At 33.4% G+C, this 21,478-nt stretch overlaps 3 protein-coding genes across 3 annotated transcripts; all 3 read left to right on the forward strand.

Moving 5' to 3' along the window:
* Positions 1-221: 221 nt before the first annotated feature.
* Positions 222-3,614, forward strand: HELRODRAFT_135812 (hypothetical protein; the record flags this gene model as incomplete). Its single annotated transcript, XM_009014007.1, has 3 exons — positions 222-302; positions 3,151-3,261; positions 3,516-3,614. Coding segments are annotated over 3 exons (291 nt in total), but the record flags the coding sequence as incomplete, so codon positions are not given.
* A 5,098-nt stretch (positions 3,615-8,712) lies between these two features.
* HELRODRAFT_142036 (hypothetical protein) lies at positions 8,713-10,404 on the forward strand (the record flags this gene model as incomplete). Its single annotated transcript, XM_009014008.1, has 2 exons — positions 8,713-9,325; positions 10,148-10,404. Coding segments are annotated over 2 exons (870 nt in total), but the record flags the coding sequence as incomplete, so codon positions are not given.
* Positions 10,405-14,125: 3,721 nt separating this feature from the next.
* Positions 14,126-15,926, forward strand: HELRODRAFT_92277 (hypothetical protein; the record flags this gene model as incomplete). Its single annotated transcript, XM_009014009.1, has 5 exons — positions 14,126-14,308; positions 14,651-14,912; positions 15,190-15,299; positions 15,401-15,503; positions 15,784-15,926. 5 exons carry the CDS (start codon positions 14,126-14,128, stop codon positions 15,924-15,926), a joined length of 801 nt encoding a protein of 266 aa, XP_009012257.1.
* Positions 15,927-21,478: the final 5,552 nt, after the last annotated feature.

Below are 21,478 nucleotides of genomic sequence, written 5' to 3' on the forward strand. Positions count from 1 at the left end.
TCATCACAATCTTCATCACAANNTCTTCATCACAATCTTCATCACAATCGTCATCACAATCGTCATCACAATCATCATCACAATCTTCATCACAATCTTCATCACAATCTTCATCACAATCGTCATCACAATCTTCGTCATCGTCATCATCACAATCGTCATCACAATCATCACAATGTTCGTCATCATCGTCATTAGGAGCGTTCCCGTGTCAAGAAATCCGGTTCATTCTGAGCCGAGATATTGGGTTTTTCATCATCCAAGTGTTTATCCCAAGCATCCTGGTCGTCATTCTCTCCTGGGTTACCAATATTCTCATTGCTCATTCATTCATATCATTTGTATTGCTTTTATTCTTATTATTTATTGTTATTATTATTATTATTATTAGTAGTAGTAGTAGTAGTAGTAGTAGTAGTAATAGTAGTAGTAATAGTAGTAGTAGCAGTAGTGTAGTAGTAGTAGTATCAGGACCGCATTAAACTTTAACTGTCACCGAAAACATGCTTCCATGCGTGTGTCTCCTTGCACTCAATATTTAAAATGTGTAGTGTACAAATTTGTAGGACGCCTTATGCCGTGAAGGTACATGAGATAGGTTGACTTAAATGAACTAATTGTACAAAATTTCGAGCTTTCGTACACAAATTATTTACACACATTTTATTATTTACAAATGATTGTGAGAGTAAGAATAGAAATTAAAGTTTGCATAATTAGACCAACATTTCAAACATTAAAAAATATCACAATCAATCTCTGCCTCTCACTCTCCGACTCTTTCTCTCTCTCGTCGTGATCGTCTTTCCTTTCCATTACTATCTCCATATTTTAGTTGGTTTTTTGACCTCACTAACTCTGGGCTTTCTCACGATTTTGATGTCCAGATACTTGGAAGCCACAAACTTCCACTTCCGGGCAGGATTTTTTGCTGTCCCGGCACTCCCACACTTCACCGCATTCTCCTCCTCCTTCTTGCACCCTTCTGCCTTCAACTTGTTTTTTCCTGGGTGTCTGCTAGTCGGGACTGCCTTGTTCCCATTTTGTTCCGTGGGTTTGTTCGTCGGCGTTGTGTCCTTGTCTTCAACGCTCCCACAAAATGCTCCCACAGCGATCTCATTTTCCTCCACCACCATTTCATCTTTTTTGAGGTTGGCCGCGAGTTTCACGATGCTCTCATCCCACGGCAACTCTCCAGCATCATGGTCGTATTCGTCAGTTTCTCCTTCATCTATGTTGTCCAGAGGCGGGAGAAAGTAGCCGGCATACTTCGATTTTTCATTCAAGCGATTGTGCGCTCGTAATGAAAATATTGCTGCCTTTGATGGTCTGTCCAAGTTTTCATCTTCTAGAATTCTCGTTGAACTGGTCGCATTCATGGAGCTCATGTCTGGTGTGTCTACAGTAATGTTCAACCTGGAACTCGTTGAAAAGTTGAACGAGTTGAACGTTGAATAGTTTTTCAGCTCCTGGCCGTCAATGATTGTATCACTGAAGCGAACTGATTTCTTCGGTTTCTCCGAACCTTCAGCAGATGTCAAAGCAGATCGAAGAAACGAATCTTCTTTGGTAACTTGGAACGTGTCCGTCGTTCCAGTTCCATCCTCGTCATCTGACACCGTAATTGTTGATGCTGGATTTGCCGCATCTCCACCTTCTGCTGCTGTTTGGGGAACCCTCAGCAGTGCAAGTGGCGACACGAGCCACCGATCTTTCAAACCACTTTTGTACGCTTCGTAGTCCTCGTTTCTCATCCTAACGGGTGGACTAAAGAAGCATCCAGACTCGTCACCACGTCTCATTCTTTCCAAATTCATTTTTTCTAATTTTTTTTTATTTGCTTTGAAAGATAAGATCGGCTACGAAGAAATTGTTGAATAAGTTCTGACTCTCCGGAGTTTATATAGACGCCCTGTAGGTTTACAATTCCCTTGAATGTTTACAAGCAATACAAATATATCAAACTTCCATCTTTTTATCGAATCAATTTGCCAGCTGTCACAAAATCACTTTATTGTCGTTTAACGATCGCTATCCAGCTAAACTGCTCGTAAGTTGATTAATAATAAAACAACGTTAATTCGGAGAGAATAATAAAATCATAAGAATGGGTCATTAAAATGTTATTTAGTTAATTAATAGCCTTTTAATTATTTCAAATTAATAAATAAAGTAAAACTCACTTATGATGTCATGTAGAGTGCAAAATTTCATCTTTCACGAAAACATAAAAAATCTAGAGATGCAGTTGCAGGCATCTACAGCAGAGCCTCCAGTGAAAGCGGGTATACATGATAAGATAAGATGACTCTATACGTACATGTTTAGTTTCATTCGTGAGAATGTTGAAACGTTTGGGAATAAAACTCAACAGTTATCAAATACGTCACTCGAGTTCTGTAAATCTTACATTTCAGTCATTAAATTAAGCAGTTCATCATCTATCATCGTCTGACTTTCTCGTAAATCAACGTAAAATTTTGTCTTAATTTTAGGTATACTTTTATATATCTTCGAAATTTGTATTTATTTTTAGAAACCTTTCAGCAAACTAAAAGTCTGCATTTCGTGCGAAGAATTTAACTTTTCTTCGTGTCAAAACATTTCGATTTTGTTAAATTATGCGTATTTAAATTTACAAAATTGCTGCATAAATCAAATGAAATGGTTGTTGAATCGCCACGATTTTGTGGAATGGAGCGCAGCACGGTGGCTGTTGTTATTTTTTCCTAAAAGGTTTCGTCATCCCGTTTTAGAAAAGCAAGGCGCACAAAAATTATGGATCTCTAGACATTTGCCTCATCTGCCTATTCGTTGATTCGGTTCTGGTAGCAGTGGTAGCAGCAGCAGTAGTAGCAGCAATAGTAGTAGTAGCAGCAGCAGTAGTAGTAGTAGTAGCAATAGCAATTGTAGTAGTAGAAATTTTAGTTTTAGTAGTAGTAGTGGTAGTAGAAATAACATCTTCTAGGACAACTTTTTATCGTCTTCACTGGGATTATTTGCATATTTTTCTGGCATAACCATCATCATCATCATCACTATCATCATCATCATTATCCGAGACAGTATCATCATCATAATAAACAACAAGGACAACATCATCACCACCACCACAACAACCACCGTCATTATAATCATCATCATCATCAGGTCAGTTTTTGGATAAACATAGATGGGGTGCCGGCCAGGGTATCAATCGGGTTGCTGACCGTACTGACGACAACTACACAGAGTTCAGGAATCAACGATCAACTGCCCAAGGTGGCCACCATCATCATCGTCACCATCATCATCACCATCATTATCATCATCACCACCATCAACATCATCTTTATTATCATCGTCAATCACATTATCATCATCATCATCATTACCATCATCATTGTCATGGTCAATCACATCATCACCATCATTACCATCATCATTATCATCATCAATCACATCATCATCTTAATTATCCTCACCATCGTCATGGTCAATCGCATCATCACCAATGATAACAATACAAACGATAGGTCTCCTACATCAAGGCCATAGATGTGTGGATGATAATGTGTCTCATTTTCGTCTTTGCGGCCCTCCTAGAATACGCCTTCGTCAATGTGGCCTCGAGGAACGGGGCCCACGTCAGACAGCCCATAGTAAGACAGGCCCCACTTGAAGGCGTGGTTATCTCGGAGCCAGCCAATCACGTTCAGTATCCGGTTAACTGGCTTATTTTTGTGTTCTAATGACTGTTTACGAGTTAAATATTTGTGGAATTGTTGTAAATATTTGGGTAAGTTCTTTATGTAGTTTTTCGTTATTCATTCATTCATTTATTCATTCATTCGTTCGTTCGTTCGTTCGTTCGTTCGTTCGTTCATTCAATCATTCTTTCAAACTGATTTTTTTCAACTCAACAGAAGAGAAAGTTTCGAATCTTACTACTTCCGTGCTGGAAGGTAATGAATAAAAAAAAGAATTTAAAATATTATGCCATAATTTATTTTTATTATGAATATAATTATGGAGTAATGACTCGGTAGATAGATGCTTCGTACTAAGGAATACAAAGAAAGGAATTTAAAAAAAATATATTATTATGATAATTTTATTTTATCATAATTGTAATTTATTTTATTATGATTGTATTTAATTTATGTTATGATCATAATTTATTATTTTATAATCATAATTTCATAATTATCATGATTTCATTTTATTACGATCATAATTTTGTTCTATTATGACAATAATTAATTACATTATAATCTTAATTCTGTTTTATGACAATTATAATTTTATTTTATTATGATCATAAATTATTTATAGTCTTTGTGTAAACCGGAAACGCCACGCTTTACGCGTATGATTGATGTGGAGGGTAGCAAGAGGAGGGCCCGGCAGATCGATAAGATGTCTAGGAAGGTGGGGTTTTCATTCATTTATTCATTCGTTCGTTCGTTCGTTTATTCATTCATTCATTCATTCGTTCGTTCGTTTGTTCATTCATTCATTCATTCATTCATCCACTCAAGATCTTCCCTCTCTCCTTCCTCTTCTTCAACATTCTCTACTGGGTCACATGCACCGCACCGACGGGCATCGAATTCGGGGTGAGTGTAAAAATGAAAAATAATAATAATTATTATAATTATAATTAAAACAATAATAATAATAATTATTATGATTAAAATAATAATAATAATTATTATTATAATAATAACAATAAATGGTTTTTAAACAGTCAAAAAGCGCAAGTTCCGGGACGTGAATTACGTGAGAAAGAAGATGCCGGTGAATGAATGAATGAATGAATGAATGAATGAATGAATGAATGAATGAAATAATGAATGAATGAATGAAATAATGAATGAATGAAATAATGAATGAATGAAATAATGAATGAGTGAACGAATGAATGAATAAATGCGTGAATAGTGAAGGAATGAATGAACGACTGAACGAACGAGGAAACGAATAAATGAATACGTGATGAATTAATGATGGAGAGAAAGAGAGAGTGAATGAAAGAGAAGAAAATGAAGAAATAAAAAATGAAGGAATAACATGTAATATCGGAAAGCTTTCAACTACTGCTGTTACCATCATCATCAACAACAACATCATCATTATCAACAATATTATTATTATTATTTTTTATTATTATTGTTGTTGTTGTCGTCGTTGAAACATTTTATAATGTGTGTGTACACTCGTCTTTTTGTATTTGCTTGTATTAAGTGACATTAAAAACATTGTATATATACACAAACATTGTTTTAATAAATCCAAACGCTCTATCACTATTCCTCCTATTATCTTACCTGACTCTAAAACTCTTGATGTCTCTCATAAGTTTCGTAGTCTAGGCTTTATCTTTGATTCTACTATGTCTCTCTCTTCTCAGATTAATAGTGTTGCTAGAAGCTCTTACTTTCATCTACGTAGAATAAAAAAACTTTTGCCTTTTCTTGACGATCCTACTCTTCTCCTTCTTGTTACTTCGTTAGTTTTATCTAGGATTGGTTATTTTAACTCGCTCTACTATGGTCTTCCTGACTCTATACTCTATCCTTTAAGTAAAGCTTTTAACTCTGCTGCTCGTCTAGTTGCTTGTGCCCCTTTCTTTTCTCATATATCTCCATATCTTGTTCTCATACCTATAAAATATAGAATAATTTTTTAAAATTTGCATATTTATGTATAAGTCTCAATCTAAATTATTTCCTATGTACTTATCAGATATATTAATTGAACCTAAACGCCCCAGTTTACGATCGTCTTCTTGTTCTTACTTCTTCTTAACTTGTGTTAAACACTCTTTTGCTAAATCTGCATTTGCTTTTTTTGGCCCTTTTCTCTGGAACTCTCTACCTCCTTCTCTGACTACTTCTCCATCACTTAGGAAGTTCAGAGCGGATCTCAAGACCCATCTGTTTGCAAAATTCATTGAGGAGCGCTGTTGAACATCGCGGAAATAAATAAAACAAACAAATATCCAAACATACATTCTTATTTATATGGATTTTAAAAGGTTTTTTAGATACAATATTGACTTAAATTTCTATATATTACACCCCAAAAAAATACTGTTAATAATTTTTAAAGCATTATTATAATTAATATAGTTAATAATAATAATAATTATTATTATATTATTATTATTATTATTGATTTAGTAATAGTAATAGTAGTAACATCAGTAGTTCATTTTTAATTTTACGATTAACTTTTTTTGTGCATTTCTAGACATTTCTTTCTCATTTGTCATTGAATGAATGAATGAATGAATGAATGAATGATTGATTAATTGATTGATTGGTTGGTTGGTTGGTAGGTAGGTTGGTTGGTTGATAGGTAGGTAGGTTGGTTGGTTGGTTGGTTGGTTGGTTGGTTGGTTGGTTGGTTGGTTGGTTGGTTGGCTAGTTGGTTGGTTGGATGGTTGATTGATTGATTGATTGATCGATAGATTGACTGATAGAACAAATAAATAGATAAGTGAATGAATGAATGCAGAAATGAATGTGAATGATAGAATTCAAGGATAGATAAATAACATAAAGCATTTTTGTTTCTCCTTATTTGAATTGTACCCCTTATACCATATCATTATGTACAATAATTATAATCGTAATAATAATTATTATTGTTATTAGTTTTGTTGTTGTTATTATTATTTTAACCACCTAATACATACCTAAACTCAGGCCATTGTTATTATTATTATTATCATTATTGAACTTGAATTTTATTTCTACAACTATTGTTTGTTTGTTTGTTTTCCCCAGAAAAGATTACAAATAGAAAATTTACCTTCGTTTTTCGTCGGATGTTCGGCGCTATATAACCCATCAAAAATTTGTAATTATCCAGCGCTACATAAATCAGTGAACTGTGGAACGACTAGCTAATTGGCGCTACATAAATAACCAAAAACACAATTTAATCAGAGCTCCGCTTAATATAAAGTGAATTTAATTTGGTTTATATTACAAAAGGCTTCGCTAGCATCAACAACAACAACACAAATTACAACAACAACAGTAATAATAACAATAACCACAACAACACTAATAACAATAATAATAACCACAACAACAATAATAACATACCTGAAAACAGTAAAGTTAAGCTTACAGGAAAAAACGAACACAATTAAATTGAATAAAACCTCGACATAAAGCTCCAAACTAAATTTAAATTGTCCTTTTAACAGCGGTTTTATTAAGACAAATTTCCCTATTTTTTCATTTTTATCTTTACTCTCTCTCTCTCTCTCTCTCTTCTTTCTCTCTCTCTCTCTTTCTCTTTCTCTCTTTCTCTCTCTCTCTATTTATCTAACTATCCTTGAGTATATAGGTGGATATATATGTATGTATGTGTGATTATTTGTGCTATGTATAAGCGTTATATACTACGGTTTTTAAACGTATTAATCGAGTTGCTTTTAAATATTTAACCGACAGTCATTCCTAGAACAATGCCACAGCTTAATCAAACATTGCGCTCTGGCAGTTCAGGTTCACTGTTTGTATCTGACACAAACTTTGCCCTTGGTCGAAGGAATTTTTCTGTAATGGGTCCTGCTATCTGGAATGGTTTGCCTATGTACCTTCGTGACCCTGCTTTGTCTGCAATTCAGTTTCGTTAGAGGCAGAAAGACCATCTTCTTGTTAAAGATTTTTTCAATTCGCGAGTTTAATTCATTTTAAATATTTTTTCCTGCTTCTCTCTCTATTTCTCTTTCTCTCTCTCTCTCTCTCTATTTTATTTTTTATGATCTGCTTTGTTTTACGCTCAGAGTGTAAAAAAACCTTTAGGTTGAATGATGGTGATAAGATTTTTTGAGGAATTTATTATTATTATTATTATTATTATTATTATTATTATTATTGTTATTATTGTTATTATTATCATCATCATCGTCGTCGTCGTCATTTTGCATTTTGTTATTATTGTCACAATAACTACTACTCCCGTAGCAATGCATTTTAATTGAATATGGATTTGTTTGTACGTGTGAAGTGAATGTATATACGTTATTGTATATATGCATGAGAGAAAGAGAGAGAGAGAGAAAAAAGAAAGACAGAGAGAAAGAAAGAGAGAGAGAGGAGAGAGAGAGAGGAGAGAGAAAGTGAGGGTGCGGAAAAATATTGAAATAAATAGACCATCTAAAAATGAGTTTCTCATTTGGTCGGCAGTGACTAGCGTTCATTTCGTCTGATCGTAAAATTGTTCTATTCGAAGTTTAATCTGTTAGATTTGTTGTTTCTATTTTTCGCTTCTTATATTTCTAAATTATGATTTTAATGTTAGAAATTAATTATATCGGGATTCATATGTATCTAATTGTTGTTGTTGTTGTTGGGAGAGGTGTGTCATCGTCATCTTCATAAAAAAAGCTAAGGTAACAATTTTTTTGTCGGTTAAAATAACAACAACAGGAACATCAAACACGTTAACAACAACATCACAACAACAACAACAGCAAGCAACAGCAACAACGTCAACATCAACAACAACGACAACATCAACATCATCAACAACAACAAAATCAACAACAACATCATTAAAATGAACAACACGACAAGTTTGACATCAACAATTTACGTCTCCAACATCAACAACAACATCAACACCGACGACCTTGACCTCAACAACATCTTACTAAACCTAACACACTCACACCAACCCTGGAATTATGACGTCACCAAACATCCAACAGTTCGCATCGTCATCGTCATCATCTACGCCACAATCGTTCTAGTCGGTTTTGTGAGTAACTTGGCGGTTATAATTATCGGTATGCAGTCTTGCCGGATAGTAAAAAATCGATTATCGGTTACGAGTATTTTGATAATCGTACTGGCTTGCTCCGACTTGTGTTTGTGTGTCTTTTGCTTACCGATTCAGTTGCATTACCAGCTGACGAACGATTGGCATCTCGGTGAAGTGATGTGCAAAATTGTTTTCTCAGCTTTTGCACTACCGATGTACGTGTCGGTATTTACGATCCTCCTAATTGCAATCGATCGGTATCGGTTAATTGTCTGCCCTCTGAAGAATCGAATATCGGTGAATGCAGCCTGCGTGTCCGTGCTACTGACGGTGATCTTTGCAGTACTCATGGCCTCACCGGTCATGTATTACTTGACGGTACTGAGAATCGAAAGTCCGACAAATATCGACGAATACCGAATACTGTGTGTGGAGGAGTGGAGCAGCGATTGGAGCATGGAAGTATATTCAGCTGTCACGTTTTGTTTCATGTACTGCCTACCGATGCTCCTCACCGGATACTTCTACCTGAGGATTTACTTGAGGTTACAATTCAGAAGTAGACTGAAAGTGAACGGCGGGAAAACTGACGATGACATAGGTGAAAGATTTGGCGGGAGAATTTTGGCGGGTAAAAATAATGACGATGAGGATGAGGAGGAGAAGGAGGAAAAAATTGCTAGGAAATCCAGTGAAAAATTTCAAAAAAAATGTCACGGTCGTCATGATCATAGTGGTAATAATAATAATAATAATAATAATATAAATAATATAAATAATAATAATATAAATAATAATAATAATATAAATAATAATAGAGATGTTAAGATATTTAGTAACTTTAGTTTTAAAGGAAGACATAGCAAAATATCATCTGTTAGAAGACGTGGGATGAGTTGCGAATGTTCCACTTGTAGTTGCAGCCGAAGCAGCGGCAACAACAACGACAACGACAACAACAAAAACAACTGTAGCGACATCAGTAACGAGAATATCAGGTTTGAATGCAATAGGGAAATAACCCGTGTCAGTACTTTATATAGTAATAAATCACAGATAAACAACAACAACATCAACAACAACAACATCATCAACAACAACGACAACAACGCCAACATCAACAACAACATCAACAAAATTAGCAACCTCAAACTCAATGGCATCAACAGTTCTTTAAGCATTCCCGCCGCATCGCTTTTTAAAAAACCGCCAAAACATCATCAACATCATCAGCAACAACAACATCAACAACAACATCATCAACAACAACAACATCATCATCAACAACGACATCATCAACCACAGCAACAAAATTATTATCAACAACAACAAATACATCATTATCACCAACAACAACAACAAAAACGTTGTCTGAAATCAGATCCTCCGCTTAAAAGCCACCCCCAAAAAACAATCAAAACATACAAAACGTTCAACATTCTCTTCCTAATCGTAACCAACTTCACATTGTGCTGGACCCCTTGGAATATATTTAGCCTGATCGTGGGCCTTCGAGCCCGTGTCGATTTCGGCCCTTATTTTACACTGGTGGACATTTTGTTGAAAGCATTCGCCATGCTATCCGTCTGCACGAATCCATTTTTGTACTGCTGGTTGAATGACCGTCTTAAAAAGGACTTCCGGTCGGCTTTTGTGAAATTCAAAATGGAGGCCTTCTTCAAGATGGCGTCCGTTTCCAGGATGGCGTCCGTTTTCAAGATGGCGTCAACTTCCGCCGGAAGTTGTAAGAGGAAGACGAGATCGTCAGTGGTCGTCGTCGTGATCAGGGCGGAAGTAAACGGCGATGTAAATAATAATAATAATAATAATAATATTAATAATAATAATAATAATAATGAAAATGATAACGACAAAACGGATAAATAATAACAATATTGATATTATTCGTATTGATTGAATTTGATGACTTCATTTTATTATTATTATTATCATTATTATTATTATTATTTATTATTATTATTATCAGCAACATCATCATCAGCATCTCTTCAGCAGTAGTAACATCAACATCATAATCATTGACTGAAATCGAATTGCTGTCTCGTACAAACACTTAATATAGCACACACACACGCACGTACACACTACACAATACACACATACGCACACAAACAAACAAACACACACATATATACACAAACACATTTACACAAACACACACACAATACATATTATCGGCCTGATAACGATAAAGTTTTATGGTAGCAAGAAATAAGAATAATAATAAAAAAGCTGGGATATTCCATAAATAACATCACGATGTCTTTGACTATATTTATGTTCATATTATAATAATAATAAAAAAAAATAATAACAATATTATTATTATTATTGTTAATAGTAATAATAATAATTAATTGATTATTATTATTATTATCGCCCACATTATCTTTCAAATTTTGGGTGACTACTATCACACCCATCATCATAATCATAACCATCGTCCTTTGACCATCATAATCATCACCATCTTAACCTTCATCATCATCATCATCATCGCCGTCATGAAGACCATCATCATCACCATTACGAAGACCATTATCATCGTCATCATCAACATCGTCATCATCATCGTCATCATTATCATCATCAGCATCATCATCATCATCGACAGCATCACCGTCATAAAGCAAACAGAAGCATTATAAAGAAATTAATTGGTGGGAAAGTAAATTAATAAAAACGGGGAAAACAAATTGAGGGCAATAATAATAATAATAAATAATAATAATAATAATAATAAATAATAATAATAATAAATAATCTTAATTTGAAAAGACTTTTTTTTCCCACAGACAAATTTGCAGGGTTTTATTGCACACTTACATGATTTTTCGTGATTTTTCTATTTCCTGTCCAGCAAATATGCTAATGCTTTTTTAATTCTTTATCTTTTAGTTTCGATCTTCCTCTTTTTCTCTCACTTTTCTTCTCTCTCATCTCTCTCTCTCTCTTCTCTTTCTCTCTCTTCTCTCCCTTTTTCTCCACTGCTTAATAATGACCAAAATTAAATCTACCAAATCGCGAGAACAATTTTTAGCTGGGGGCGATTTATTTATTAAGCTTGGAAAAACTAGTATTAACAGCAATAACAAAAACAACAACAACAATAATAACAATAATAATATTTTGAATGATAATAATAATGATAAATCAAAATAATATTCATGAAAACAAAAAATTCAATTAGGCAACCGAGGAGCGTTATACGTACGAGGCAAACATGCGTTTAATCTAGATCAAGTTTTCTGTTTTTCTTCTTATTAATATCATTGGTTATTTATTATTATTATTATTATTATTATTATTATCATCATCATCATCACGTTGCTGTTTCGGTTTCAATAATTGGAATTAAATCTCTAAAACTTTGGTGTGTTGAGTTTATTTAAGGAACACCCTTATCTGCTGATTCTAAAGATGGCGACGACGATGATGAAGATGATGAAGACGAAGATGATGATGAGGATGATGTTGATGACGACGACGATGATAAAATTTAATAACGAAATCATAAAAAGACTGAATCAGCCTTGCTTTGCCTCGGAATTTTGAAAAAAAAATTTCAGAAAATGTCTTTTGCAATCATCATTAAACGTAAATTAGTTCGTCAGAATTCATAATATATGTCCGCATATTCCGTACTTTCTATTTCTCTTTCTTTCTCTCTCTCTTTTATCTCTCTCTCTCTTTCTCTCTCTCTACCTATCTATCAATTTATCCATTTCCATCTATTCATTCATCCATCTATTCATCTATTTGTTCCTATAACTATTTATCTCTTTTCCTCTTTTAATTTTTCAATCTTGCTCTTTGTTTTCTTAACCATCTCCGTATTTTCTCTCTTCTTCTATTCCTTCATCAACCTATGTCTCTCTTTCAATCATTTTTTTTTCATTCTCCAATCCATCTATCACGAGCACTTTTCCACGTAATTTTTCAACCTGAAAAATATTTTTCACGTTATTAGGCGGTTCATCAACCTTCGTAAACCAATTATTTACATCCGCTTTTCTCCCATCTTGTCCTCTCTCTCTCTCTCTCTCTCTCTCTCTCACACACACACACACACACACACACACACACAGACACTCTTCTCTCTCTTTTTATTCTCTCCCTTACACTTTCTTTCTATTTTTCATTCTATCATCTCTTTTTTTCTCTTTTCCATTAAAAATCATCTCTCTCTTTCCTCCACAAAGCTTCTCACTATTTTTCACACACACTCTCTCTCTCTCTCTCTCTCTCTCTCTCTCTCTCTCTCTCTCTCTCTTTCTCTATCTATCTCTCTCCAGGTGGAGTTTATAATTGTGTATTAGAAATGAGTGACCTCCCTCTATTCAAATGGTAAGCAAAGGAAGGAGAATATTTTTCTCAAAAATGTGATTTTATATTTCATAACATATTCCATTTTCTAGTTTATCCACCCTTCGATATTATTTTAAAAATGGATGAAAACTTGGGCGTTCGTTCTCGAGCTTCATTATAAATTCAACAATTTTCGATTCTGCTTTTTACTCCTGGGAGTCTTTTTGATCATATTTTTAGGATAAAAATGTCATTATTAAAGAGAAAAAAAATAATTTTTTTGTATGTTGTATAATGTGAAATCATTTTTTGTGTGTTTTTTTTAATGTGAAATAGTTTTTAGCATGGTTTTTAACGTGCTTTTGGTAAAACATATCCTTATGCGTAATATTTTTCTATTGTTTTCACGGTTTTAGAAATAATTAAAAAAACTAAGTGGATGATTTTTTTTGTTGACAGACCAGAAAATGACTTATAGAGTAGTAATGTTTGTTTGGTTTTGCCGGTTTTGGCCTTGAGATGACGTAATCAAAAATATATTCAAGGTTTCTTATTAAAATTATTCAAATTTATAAATAAAACTTTAAAATAATTTGTTTTATTTTGCTAAATTTTCTGTTTCAAAGCTAATTTTTTCATCCATAAGATGTCGAGTTCGTAATTCAGCCGTGTTTCGGTTGGCTAATTGGAATAGCAATTTTGTTATTTAAGTATCATTAAATAAATTGAAAATAATATTTTAAATGTTTTTATCTTTTAAACCACCTTTTAATTAAATTTTTATTTCGAAAATGTTGGAAAATACGATAATTAATATTACCTCAGAGCTTCCGTGGTAGGTCAAACGAAAATTTGTAGCTAAGTTCATTTTTAGCTGTTCTTAGGAAATTAAGTGTACAAAAAGCTTATTTTTCAATTAAATTTTTCAAAAATTCGTAAAATATTTCTTAAATAAGTAATTTATTTTATTTGTTTTTTAATTTTTTTATTGAATTTTGTTTAAATTTCTGCAATCAGCCAAAGATCTCAAATGAAACCCGAAATTAGGGAAAAACAGGTGGTTGTTAGGCCGGAATTCTACGAGACGAGTTTAGTGTACAAATTTACGGACATCATCAAAGGGGTCTACGTTTTGCCTATCACGGCGTTTTTTTCCTGCATTCTGCTGTCACTATATTTTAACTTTGAGGCCACCACGAACACCCACTGCAATGTGAGTACTAAGTTAAAATTAAAAGTTTTTTTGGAGATGGTCTGTTTGTAATTAATTATTTAATTAATACTAAAAATAATTTTCTGTATAGATATCTTGTTTTTAGTACATTAACAATTTAATTTGAAATATTTAATCATTTTAATTATAATGGCTAATTACTTTTATATAAATTATATTATAGCTATGAATTTTTAAGGAAGACTTATATTTTTATCTAAAACTCCAACCAAATGCTTTGTCAGTTATCCAAATTTTTTTAATAAAATTTTATTTACTCATTGAAAAATTCAATATACAATAAAGTAAATTTGAAAAAAAATTTTTCTCTTATTTAAAAAGGTTGAAAATTATCTGCCATCAGTTAGTGCTGCCATTGGTACATTTCCACTTCAGAAATTCCTCTGGCAATATCTCATTGCCCTACACACTCCCCCAAGATTATTTGTGGCCTTCCTGTACAGATCGTACTTCAAAACATTCAATAGTTTGTCGTCGGGGTCTGTTTTCTTGAACCTGGCTGTAGATGTCATCACAGTCACTGATCTTATAGAGAATTTGAGTTTGCTCTTGCTGACTATTGTCTCTTCCAGAGAAAATTATTGTAATTATTTTATTTTTCAAATAATGTTTAAATTTAATGTAATAATAATTTTCATATTTTCTTTTAATTTTGTAATTTACATTTATTTGATAATTATTTTTGGCAAAAAAAATTTTAAAACTTTAAAATAAAATTAGCTGATAAACGTTTAGACTTTCTTTTTATAGTTGTTTTATTTAAAACCTACCTGCTATATCTTAATTATAATAATTACAAATATTATATAACTATTGTGAAGAATGGTAATAATAACAATAATGAGATAATTAATTTCAAGATTATCACGAGAAAGCCTTCCTCACGTTTTTATTCACATCGCAAGTTCACATGCTTCTCAAGATTTTCCTCATAAGGAAGCTGAAAAATGACCCGCAGTATTCAGATACAGTGGGCTAAATTAGTATTTTTATTATTATTTATTCATAAATTTTATTTATTTATGATAAAATTTGTGATAAAAAATATTTCTTAATGAAATTCAGCTGCAGAAATCGTTGAGGATTAAGACAATGTTGTGGCTAATAAATATAACAGCTGTTATTTTGTCTGCTTATTTTTTCGTCAGGCATAATAACCACTGCGAAACTGGGGGTAATTATATTAATAATTATTATCTATTTGAATAATTATTATAAATAATTCATTATTTTATGACAATATTAAGATTGCCGAGTTGGTTAGATATATCAGTTAAAAACTCTGCTATTGAGTCTTTGTAGCGTTTCTTTTAATCTGTTAGGCCATCAGTCTGATTTTATGTCTTACCTTCATTATGAAAATTTATAATAATATAATTAATAAAATTATTTAAACAAAAATTATAATTAATTATAATTAAATTGAAAACTACCCACATACGCCCACTATAAAGTGTACACCCTGTTTGCCCTCTGCGAGTACACCATCGTCCTAACCAACATCGCCTACCATGGTACGGGGTTTCTGGAATTTTCTAACACTGCTATGACTCTGGAAATCGGCGCCCTAAGTAAAGCCAAAAGTAAGCCTTCTTAGGGGTGGTTTTCTAGGTTGAAAGGAACTTTGAAGCACTGCATAATGTCGCAAGATTTATTTCAATTGTTTTTGTTCATCTCATTTTGATATTCTCTCTCTCTTTTTTTTCTTTCTCTCTCTTTCTATTTCTCTCTCGCACTTTTTCAAGATTGAGCATCTCTTTTCTCTCTCTCTCTCTCCCTCTCTCTCTCTCCATAATGTCACGAGATTTAGTTTAGTTGTTTTTGTTCATCTCATTTTGATATTCTCTCTCTTTTTTCTCTCTCTCTCTCTCTCTCTTTCTCTCTTTCTATCTCTCTCTCTCGCTCTTTCTCAAGATTGAGCATCTCTTTTCTCTCTCTCTCACTAAATATATGAATTTTGATTGGTCGTGACGTTTCTTCTTCACAAAACGAAGACAGATATTTCGTCCCAGGCATGCATAACTGTATATAACTACGTGATTACTGTTAGAATTAGTGAATTTATAGATAACATACAAACGAACATACAGACATACAAACGAACAAACAATAATAACATACAAACAGACAGACAAATGCACGAACAATGATAATAACGACGTTGTTTTTGTTTGCTTTTGTTTTGTTATACTCACTAATCGTATTTCGTTTTATTTATTATTATTATTATTATTATTGATTAATAAATCTACTTAAACATAAATAAATGAGTCATCATGATGATGATGATGATGGTAATGTAGATTGATAAAAGAAAGTGTTTAATGTCTGTACTAATTTAATTCAAATATGTGTGTGTGTGAGAGAGTATGTGTGAGTGAGTGAGTGAGTGTGTGTGTGAGTGAGTGTGTGAGTGAGTGAGTGTGTGTGTGAGTGAGTGAGTGAGTGAGTGTAAATTTCAATACCACCAATAAAGTGTTGCCTGTTAGTTTATAACCAATAAGAAAAATTGAAATGCCGGAATGCGTGTTCCTATTGAGAAAAGTTAGCAGAAGTGTTCCAGCGATCATATGTAACTGTAGTTTCCCATCGTGACGTCATCGTCGCCATGGTTGTAGTTGTTGTATGTGGGATTCAAGATGGCCGATTGAGCTTTTCTACTCTCTTTCAAATTTTGAATTTGAACCTGAATATGTTTCGTGTATGGGTTATTAGAATTGAAACAAATTTAATCGCTTCGTCATCATTAAACCTACAATAATAAATAATCTTCATAATAAGATCAATGTCATGAATTAGTGTAGTGGTTAAAGAGGTGACTGCTTGCTACATGCAGTGACCCGTGCAAATAAGCCATGTGAAGCGTTCTTGATTCATCAGTTAGTGTTCACGGCCCACAAAGCTATTTTGTGCCGCCCCCCACGGGGCCTTGTTCGTGGGGGGCGGCATAAAAAAGATTGTCAGCCAGACATGACCGAAAAAAGGAGCTACAAATCTTGACAAATTCGTCGAAAAACTTTGCTATTTAAGTACATATGCAGCCCTTCAAGGGTAAAATAGTTCTCAATGCTGACCTAACGGCAGAAAGTTTGCTGACCCCTGATCTAAGTGTTGTGTGTGTGTGTGTGAGAGAGAGAGAATAGTAAAGAGTAGTATGATTGATTGAGTAATTAATTAAGTAGTATGATTAATAGAGTAATTAATTGAGTAGTATGACTGGTAGAGTAATTAATTGACGCTCATTTGGAAATTCAAAATTAAATCTCTGAAAACCATGAAAAGCGTGTATTTCTATTAACAAATATTTTATGGTGAAGTGAAAGCAATAGCAATTAAAATACTAATCAATAATAACGACAATAATAATAAATGATGATAATAATAGTGAATAATAAATAATAATAATTCTATTGATTGTACTTCAGCTTTTTTGGTCGTGTGTTTCAATGAACTCGTTCTTATTTGCTTGACTTCCTTATTATTAATATTATTATTGTTATTATTATTATTAATGTTATTATTATTATTGTCGTTATTATAACTTTTTTTATTGATGTTTTTCAAAAAATCATCCGAATGAATTTTTAGACCGCTACTTTTTCGCCTCATCAGAAGTTTCTCATCTCTCTCCCGCTTAAAAAAAGTTCGGCGCCTCAGCAAACTCACAGACACATCCCTAACTACAGTAGATTCATAGTCTTTGGTGTACGTGACGTCATCGTCGTCGTCGTAGTTGAAATCGTAGTAATCATCTTGGTTAGATTCGCGATCTTTGGTATTTTTTTGGCTACGATGTTGCGGATCGGATGGATGTTTGGTGTATAAATTGGGTAGAATTCGATGACGATTATTATTATTATTATTATTGTTATTATTCGTTTTTTTAATAAATTCATCGCCTGTTTTGCTTTTATCTTTTCTTCTCTTACCATTTGTGACGTCATCATTGTAGCTTCCATTTTCGTCATCATCACCATTATTATTATTATCATCATCATTATCACTACTATAATAATTTACATCATCATCATCATGATGAACAGTCTGATCATCATCATCGTCGTCGTCGTCATCCGATTTTGGTAGCAAAGAAATCATTGTTATTATTATTATTATTGTTGTTGTTGTTTTAGTTGGTATCATAAGTAACATTATTATTGTTTGTATAGTTGTTAAGTATGCACACACACACGCGCGCGCACATACGCACACAGACAAACATACACAGAGACACGCAGACATATATAGTTGAGAACTTACGTAAGAAGAGCTGTTGTTAAACTCTTTCTTCAGACTTATCGCCTTATTAAATTGAAGTTAATTAAATTGAATTATTAGAAAATGAATAATAATAATAATAGTTATTATTTTTATTAGTAGTAGTAGTGGTAGTAATAATAGTAGTAGTAGTAGTTGTAGTAATAGTGGTAGTAATAGTAGTTGTAATAGTAGTAGATTTGCTATTATTGTTATTAATTTTTAATAAATTTGGTATTGTTTAAATAGAAATACAGCTACTACCTTTCTTAATTTCGTATTTTCATTCTTTGCTTGAGAATTTTGAAAAAAATTTTGACTATAATTGAGTCAGTTAATCAATCAATCAATCAACTAATCACTCACCCAATCAATTAATCAACCAATTGAATTCATGTTATCGCGCAATTCATAAACGAAACATTTCAACAGGAAAAATCAATCTAAAATTACAATTGCATCAAACACAAAACTACACACACACACACGCACGCACGCACTCTCTCACACACCTACATACACTCTCACACACACACACACCTGCATACACACACACACGATTTACCACGAAGAGAAAGTTTATGGCCCGCGGACGATATATCCCTTCTGTTAAAGTCCCCATCATCAGGTATGGAGTAGGGGGTTTTAAGTACCCCCCTTGCGGCGAGACCCTCTTCGTGCCCCTCATATATACTCATCTGAGGCGCTTTTGATGATGACTTCAGTGAGTGGTGAGGTGAGTGAAGTGGCGATGGTGGCGATGGTGATGAAGGTAACAGAGACGACGATGATGTGTTGGCTTGTCGGTTTCTATTTTTCGCGAAATTTTTCCCCGCTGCTGTGAAAAAATTATGGAAATCTATGAATCACTAAGGATGTCGTCAGTCTCTTTCCGACTCTATAAAGATGGAGATATATGTATGTATCTATGATCTAACTATCTGTCTATCAATCTATCTATTTTTCATGATATATGAGTATGTATCTGTGATCTAACTATCAGTCTATCTACTTATCTATTCGTCCATCCATCCATCCATTCATCCATCTTACGTATTTTACAACAAAATTTAATCAATTTATAATAACAATTAGCTCTGTAGCGATGTTTAATGTTGTGGTTGAAGTCGTAGCTGTCGTTTTTGCGGTTGCGGCTGTCGTAATTGTGGCTGTGGCGGCTGTGGTAGTGGTTGCTGTTGCTGGTTTTTATAGCTGCAGTGAGGAGGGCAAGCAGTTGTTGGCGCATTTTTTGGATTTTTATACTCTCGTGGTAGTTCAAGTCCACGTTCAACTGCTTCCTTCTCTCGTCTTCCTACAGGAATGTAATAATAATAATATTTTAATTCACATTTTTATGAAAGAATGAACGAATGAATGAATGAACGAATGTATGAATGTACGAATGAATGAATAAACAAATGAATGAACGAATGAATGAACGAACGAACGAATAAATGAATAAACGAATTGAAACACAATTAAATTATAAATTGAAAAAAGAAATAGGGCCACCATTTTGTGTGAATTTAATAGGTAATCAACGACATTGCCTCGATAAGAAACTCCATTATTGTTGTTGCTGTTATTATTATTGTTGTTGTTGATGTTATTATTATTATTGTTGTTGTTATTATTAATTATAAGTTGAGCGTTCGTGTCAACGCCATAATCTATCAACAATGCCACCTGAAGATTAGCAGGAGAGAATGAAATAAAAAAATCGCTAGATAATTAATTAATTATATAATTAATTAATAATTAATTATTCATATACTAATTACCTTAGTAAACATATTTTAATTACGCTTTCATTTTATTATTCTCTCTCTCTCTCTCTCTCTCTCTTTCTCTCTCTCTCTCTCTCTCTCTCAAGCATCCATAAATACAAATCTATATATAAGATAACCGACCAATCGCATTTGTTCTTCGTGTGACCTCATCTGACCTTTGTTGTCCAGGGCAACGCATAGAACGTGCTGTAAACTGCGACCTAGTTTCACGTTGACGTCACAGTTATTGTCCAATAGGATTTTAGCTAACTGGGTCAAGAAACGAGGAAAACATTTAAACTTCTTTTAATGGTGTAACTTTCAATGTCATTATTATCACTGCTACACGACTCGACTAAGTTGTGAAACTGAATAACAAGAGAGTAACTATTTAACTGACAAAGCGTCAAATATAATTTAAGCCGTATTTGGCATCTATTATGGATTTTACGCAGTTTTTCTCATTTTGATTCGTTGTCAAACACTTGAAATTGGAAACAATTGGATTTTGGAATTTCGTCTAGGGCTAGTCAAGGGCTTAACTCACCCTGGCTGCCAGCCACAGCAGCAGTAGCAGTAGTAGCAGTTGTAGTATAGGTAGTAATAAGTTTTCACTGTAATTTCCTAACCTCAATGTTATTCCTTGAGATAGAATATGATAGGGCAGTATGCCCGCCACTGAACAGCGCGTTCGTATTCGCCCCGTTGTCAATTAGTAGCTGAAGTAATTTCGAAGTAACCTAGTAAATTATGAAAAAATAATTTACTACAATTATTAATATTACTGTTAATATTGTTAACTTTTTGTCTTTGGTATATCTCAGAGGTATCAAACAGAACAAACAGTGCACGTGAATACGCACAGGAATCCACGCGCGCGCGCACACACACACACACACACACACACTGCATGTGACAGGCGGGGATCTATTTGCATTCGAACTTGGTCACTTCAACAGACAGAGAGCCGAACCAGACGCCTTGACAAAATCCTTCCAGTCTCTACCTTATCGTCGTTATCGTTGTAACATCTGGAACATACAAGCTCCAATACGTTTATCTTTTCTGGATTATCTGAAAATAAATTAATAAATTTAGTATAAATTGAAGTAATTTTTAGTAA

The sequence above is a fragment of the Helobdella robusta genome, assembly GCF_000326865.2.
Source record: "Helobdella robusta unplaced genomic scaffold HELROscaffold_128, whole genome shotgun sequence".
Lineage (NCBI taxonomy): Eukaryota > Metazoa > Annelida > Clitellata > Rhynchobdellida > Glossiphoniidae > Helobdella > Helobdella robusta.